The sequence below is a fragment of the Solanum lycopersicum genome, chromosome 8 (genome assembly GCF_036512215.1).
Source record: "Solanum lycopersicum chromosome 8, SLM_r2.1".
NCBI classification, from domain to species: domain Eukaryota; kingdom Viridiplantae; phylum Streptophyta; class Magnoliopsida; order Solanales; family Solanaceae; genus Solanum; species Solanum lycopersicum.
In genome coordinates this window covers 67,209,896-67,216,396 of record NC_090807.1, presented here as the reverse complement: position 1 = coordinate 67,216,396, position 6,501 = coordinate 67,209,896, and the positions used below count along the sequence as shown (strand labels likewise).

General features: G+C 28.3%; 1 protein-coding gene and 1 long non-coding RNA gene across 2 annotated transcripts; both read left to right on the top strand.

Annotated features, from left to right (window-relative positions):
- The first annotated feature begins 210 nt into the window (after positions 1-210).
- On the top strand, positions 211-2,394 carry LOC109120920 (probable inactive receptor kinase At5g58300). The gene is made up of 3 exons (XM_019215193.3): positions 211-307; positions 842-1,159; positions 1,712-2,394. Exons 1-3 carry the CDS (start codon positions 211-213, stop codon positions 2,263-2,265), a joined length of 969 nt encoding a protein of 322 aa, XP_019070738.1. The 3' UTR covers positions 2,266-2,394.
- A 2,114-nt stretch (positions 2,395-4,508) lies between these two features.
- Positions 4,509-5,655, top strand: LOC101259470 (subtilisin-like protease SBT2.5). Its single transcript, XR_183033.5, has 3 exons — positions 4,509-4,785; positions 5,058-5,205; positions 5,314-5,655. It is a non-coding gene; the product is annotated as a subtilisin-like protease SBT2.5 (long non-coding RNA).
- The last annotated feature ends 846 nt before the right edge of the window (positions 5,656-6,501 follow it).

Sequence of the window (6,501 nt, the reverse complement as noted above, 5' to 3'; positions counted from 1 at the left end):
TTGGTATTCGATAAATTCTATGATGTTATAACCAATAAGACAACATCCAAAAACATTATAAATTCTCTAAAATGATACTATTTCTGAAAGTTTTCTTAAACACTCAATTTTTTTTAATATAATTAATTAAAGATGTTATCAAGAGCTTTTGTCACTAAACATCAAATTAAAAGGAATTTCAATGATCATGAAGAAAATAGTTGCAGATCAATGTCAATTTATGAGTATGAAGAGTTTATTATAGGATTCAAACAAGATGTTCCTCTTGTATTTTTTGATGAAAATAATGATCCTAATCGTAACCATGGTACGGTATCGAGGAAAATAATTTCTTTTTCTTGGCTAAAATCTTAGAAAAATATTTCTCGAGAAAAATATGCGATTTTTATGGTGAAAGTAAGGATAATAGGTTTTATAAATGACATTTCATTCTTCTTCGTCGTCCACCACATCCAATCCCACACATACCCCCCACCCCCAACCCCACCCCACCCCACCCGCAACTTTATAATATTTGTTTAGATTATATTTGTATGTATATATCTTTCGGTTACATCTTATCAAACATCATTAAATAAGTAAGAAATCATTTATATTTTTCAGAAAATCATTTTCCATAGAAAACATTTTTCTTCGTACCAAACACACTCAAAGGTTTATTTTATACGGCTAGTGTAATTATTAATTTGTTGCATTATGAAGTCACCTAAAAGATATCTACATATAAACCTTTTTAAAGTTTGTGATTTTTAAATCTTGAAAATGGAGATTACTTGCTATAACATAACATGTAATGTTGACTTCCATAATCATTCTATTTAATTATATTATGTCTCGACAGGTAAAGCAGTGACGCGTACTTGTGAGCCAAGATTGACACTAAAAGAAGTGTTGAGGGCATCAGGTGGAGTTATGGGAGAAAGTCATTTAGGGATGACTGAAAAAATTGTGCTTTTAAAAGGGAAAATTTGTGCTTTAAAAAGATTTAGAAAAGTTATTTTGAAAAAGAATGAATTTGGGAGAAAAATTGAGAAGTTTGCTAGGGTTAGTAGAGATTGCAAACAACTTGTTCCAATCACAGCTTATTTATATTCAAAGAGGATCAAATTTGTTGTTTGTGATTACTACCCCATGGGAAGCCTTGCTGATTTACTTGCTGGTGAGTTTTCGGTCACGAAAATTTCGAATTTTAAAATCTTAAATTTTTACGTGAATTCAATTTAATTCTCAATGGAGGTATATAGGGTGCGAGTATCAGATACTAAATGAAAAAAACACACTAAAAAAATAACGTCCACTTATTTTTAAGTTACTAATCGTACTTGTTATAAATTACATGTGGTTATCTTTTAGGTAATTCGTGCATTTTTTCAATTATCTATTCATATAGAGATAAGTTAAATTCGCTTAGATTTATTGTTATAGTTCGTTTTTTAATATAATTTCCAAAAAAATAAAAATTAAGAACTATAAAAAAAATGGATTTAAACATATTGCAATTAATGAATGTTTATAATTGTTAAGTAAAATTCGTTTAAGATTAATACGTATATCGTTTTTAATTAGTTTACTTTAAATTAACTAACCAAAAATGTATAGTTATGAATAGTTATCCAATCAGATATCTCTATGATCATTACGTGTTAGTACATGTCACGTTTTATTATAATTATAAATTTAACTTATATACATCGACTTTTTTATCTTGTAGGAGCAAGGAATCTAGGTCAAACGGCACTAGAATGGAAACAACGTTTAAAAATAATTGTATGCATTGCTCATGGCATTGCATTCATCCACTCACAAGATCCACCAAAAGATCAAAAGGATATACAACTAAATGTTCATGGCAATGTCAAGGCATCAAATGTCATGATCAACATCGATTTCACCGCCTGTCTATCTGACTATGGCTTCATGCAATTAGCTGAGAGGACAGAGTTTTCTGATACCTGGCAAAAAAATCCGCCCCCACTTGATGATCAATATGCATATTGTGAAATGTTAAGCCAAAAAAATGATGTGTATAACTTTGGGATTATTTTGTTGGATATATTAGGAAGAAAGCTATGGATGATGAAATTAGAAGAAATGGGGAATGGGGAGTTTGAGTTTTTTGTACAAGGCAAAGAAAGAAAACAAGTTTTAAATGTATTAAACATAGCTTTGAAATGCATAAATAATGATCTAGAGGCAAGGCCTACAATGGAACAAATAGTAATATACCTAGGAGATGTATTGAGGGTGAAAAATTACTCGAATTAGTGTTATTTTAGTGTGAACGATATACATATATCTATATATATTGATATTAGGAGAGTCTTTTCGTCGTGTATGCTTTGAAGCATGTATTACAACGTCTCATTCCCGAGCAAATTGGAATAAGATATGCTTTGAAACATATACGATGAAAAGTAGCTTGTAGAATTTGCTCAACATTTTTTTGTTGATTGTCGACTTGTTCAGCTGATTTCAAGAAATTTATGTCACGCAACATAATAGATGTATGCTTTAAAACATGTTTGAAAACTTTTGAGTTATTTAAATAATATTTTTACTATTAACTTTTGACTCTGATAATTTTTTTTTGTTGATATATGATATATGATGTGTTGTTCTCTTTCTAATTATATATATCTCAGTGTGTAATCTAATACTGTCTAGTGACTAACACTTTTAAAGTGTAACAAGTGTTGATACAAAACCACATTGATTAAAATGTAATCTAATAACTTAAACAGAAATAAAACACATAATTAATCAATACTAGTTCATAACTAATGATCATTGCATATGCTTTTTCTTGGTCTGTATTCTACTTAAATACAATAACAATGAACATATCAGTAGTAAAATCCTACAAGTAAAGTTTATAAAAAATATTTTATTTTTATGTTTTACGAGGTAGAAAAACAATTTCTTTTGACCTATAATAAACTAATAAAGGGATCTTGGAAGGGACAGAAATATAGAGTAGCCTCACGTGTGGTTCTTACACACAACAGAGGGGCATCTTATAGACAATCAAAGTCCTTTTTCTTTTTTCCACGAAAATTAAGATGGAGCGGTAAATATTCTTCTATCGTTAATCAGAGATATTGAATATGAATGTTTTTTAATTGGATTCGCCTTTATTTGAAAACACTTAAACTTTAATATACAACTTTTCAATATAAATTTAAATTAGACTTTAATATAAATAACAAACAGTCAGTTTGATTAGTTTGTTTCCTCCTATTTTTTCTATCACAAAAACAGTGTAGATTCAAGAGGACCACTTGATGAGTTCACTGATACATGTCAAATCTTACACGTGTAGTTTCATGACTACTCCTCCATCTTGATACTAAATAGGGGCCATCTTCGTAAAAATTTACTCGTACTCAATATTTATATCAATATTATAAAAGAGGAGAATATGGGGCGGATTATTTTACAAATACCGGACGAGACATAAGCTTGGAATACCTCATAAATATTTAAATTTACTCCCATTCAATATGTATTCAAATGTAACAAGTAATTATGAACGTTACAATCTAGTGAAGTCAATCGATATTCATTCGTCGAAAAAATCATCGAATATATTTTAATTGTTGTTATTAGATTATTCATCAATTATTAATTGAACTTAGATCATGGAAGTACTCTACTAATCTACTTATTATACAAAAGTTGTATATATACAATTAATTTTCAAGCTTCAATTAATATATGAATCAATCAATCTCATTAAGTCACGGTATTGACGACACGTGGACCAATGGCTACACATAATACAGCTCCTTTTTTGCCTTTTAATAACTAAAAAAAATATAGATGATTATTAGGCTTATAGAGCTAAGGTTATTAGGATTTTATATTAATATAATAACAACAAGCTATGATTTAATTTATTAATTAATTAGTGTAACGTACATTTTGACTGATCCAGTAGTATAATTTTTTTTAATAAAATTAATTATATTCTGTTGACTTTTTCTTCCAAAGCGTGTGCATGGTTAATAGCGTACTTTAATTATTATTTATTTTAGCAGAACCAAAGAATCAAGAAGCTTCGTATTGGAATCATTAAGCACGATTAAAGCAAATCAATTGCATTATCTTTATATTACCACTTAATTACACGATGGATTAGCAAATTGAATTTATAAATTATTTTTAAAAATCATACGAAGTTAATTTGTACCAACAAACATATACTACATTACTAGATTCTAGATCTTTATCGACGATTATTAATGGTAAGGTAAGTATTTTTTTTAGGAATGTTAATCGATAGAACGTGTAAAATCTTAATATACTCAAATAAAAAATTCTCTATATCGGTGAAATAATCACAATACGATTAGTGACAAAATAAAGATGGTTTAATATACGATATTCGTTTTTTTGGAAGGGGAAATCAAGGGGAGGATTACGAGATGAAAAATTGAACAATCTTAACTACTAGCTTGTTTTTACCAGGGCTTTGATATTTATATTGGAGCCTGAGTTAATCTGGATTCACGTCGATTGAAAAATCAAATTCAAATATATGGCTAACTAAAGATGAAGGAGTATCTTATATTATTATTATTATTATTATTATTATTATTATTATTATTATGTTGCATATAAAAGTGTGTTGACTTGATTCTATATGTATAAATAGCATGTTGAGCTTTCATTTGGTAAAATAAGAAGAAAAATAAAAGAGAGTAATAAAATGGCAAATGAAGAGAGTGAACTTTACTTTGTTTTTATGAACTATGATCCTGAATACGAACGTCTTCGATCCAAAAGGTCAGTATTTCTTCTTTATTTCACTTATAAATTTTTTATAAAAAGAACTTTAAAATAATATTTTCGTAGCTGAACAACAAAAATCTCATGCTAATCAACTTATTATAAGAAAATTTGACTATAGCAAGGAGCTTTTTTAGCGATGAATTAGCTAGGGATTACCAATATATTCCGTAGCTAACATATCTTTTTTTGGTAAAAAATAAATTTGAACTACCTTGAATCTGATACGTACGTACATTTAAATCTTGATTCCGTGTCTGAGTTAATAGAACAAAGAAGGGAAGCTATGAGCTGGATGTGTACATAAGCAATAAACATGATGAGCTGTTAGCAAATACATTTGAGGCAGGAAGCTATATAAAGAGATTGTCTTTGGTTATTGTTGATGGATTTGCTGTTGAAATCACTCAACATCAGGTTAGTTAATTAATTAATTTCCTCAAATTTTGTATTTCTATATTCTTAATTAATAATACTATATATTTTATATTATTATAAATGACATATATTATTTTATGATTACAGGCTAATGTGCTTAGATCTGCAAAAGAAGTGAGGGTTGTGGAGAAAAATCAAGAACTTGCTTAATGGCTTGGATGGTTATTATTATTGAGAAATTTAATATATAGATTTAAAAATATATTTACCCATCGACCATAAAAAAAAAAAGTGAGAAGAGAAAAGGAAGGGAAGGGGGTGGGGTTATGTTTTATTAATGCACCATATATATTGAGCTATAAGTAATTAAATTTATCGTTATTACATATATTTAATTGTGATGATGGATTTTCGTTGATAAAAGTGGATTTGTACTCATGAATATATGTTTATTGTAATCAAATTTCATTAATTGATGACTTTCTAATACTATAATTTGGACATGTATATTATATATTGATAAACGTACTCAGTTTCATTTTTTTAATCGTGAATGCTTTTTCTCTCGAAGTTAAAAAGTTATTTAGTGAGATTCTTTTCATATGATTCTCATGACAAATCTCTCTCTCTCTCTCACTCACACACATATATATAATACTTAGTTTTAACATATATTGATAGAACTAAAAAAGAAAACTCGTATTCTTGAGTTCGCTTTCTTAATCAATAATACTCTTTCTTTTGAAGTTAAGGTAATTTTGACGAGATTCTTCGATATACATCTCTCAAACATCCACCCACATATATATATATATATATAATAACGATAAAAAAATAATCATAATAAGTTACTCTAACAACGATTATAAGTCCTAACTATATTTCTACTCTATCGCGATCTCTACTCTAATAAAAAATCTAAAAGTTTCATGTCACGTGCATGAAAACTATGTTCGACAATAATGTCTTTCCTTTTCTTGTTGAATGATTTAAAAAGAATAGCGATCAACTAGAATAATCTTAATCATCTCTGATCAATTCATGTTGATACTAAACAAATCACTAAAAACGAAAAGAAAAACTAACCACCATTCTGCTCGAACCTTTAGAAAATTAAAAAGAAAATATAACCATTTTTTTTCCTATTAGAACCAACTACAATGATTTCTTTTTTGAAAAAAAAAGACTTTGTGGTCCTATAGTGAAAAGATAAACAGTCACATACACAACACTTTGAGCTGTAGTCCACCACACACAAATGTGATGAACAAACAAACATTGGCAAGTTGTGCGTGTAACAGTTGCAATATGGGCCCTCTTTGAAGACCTAAATAT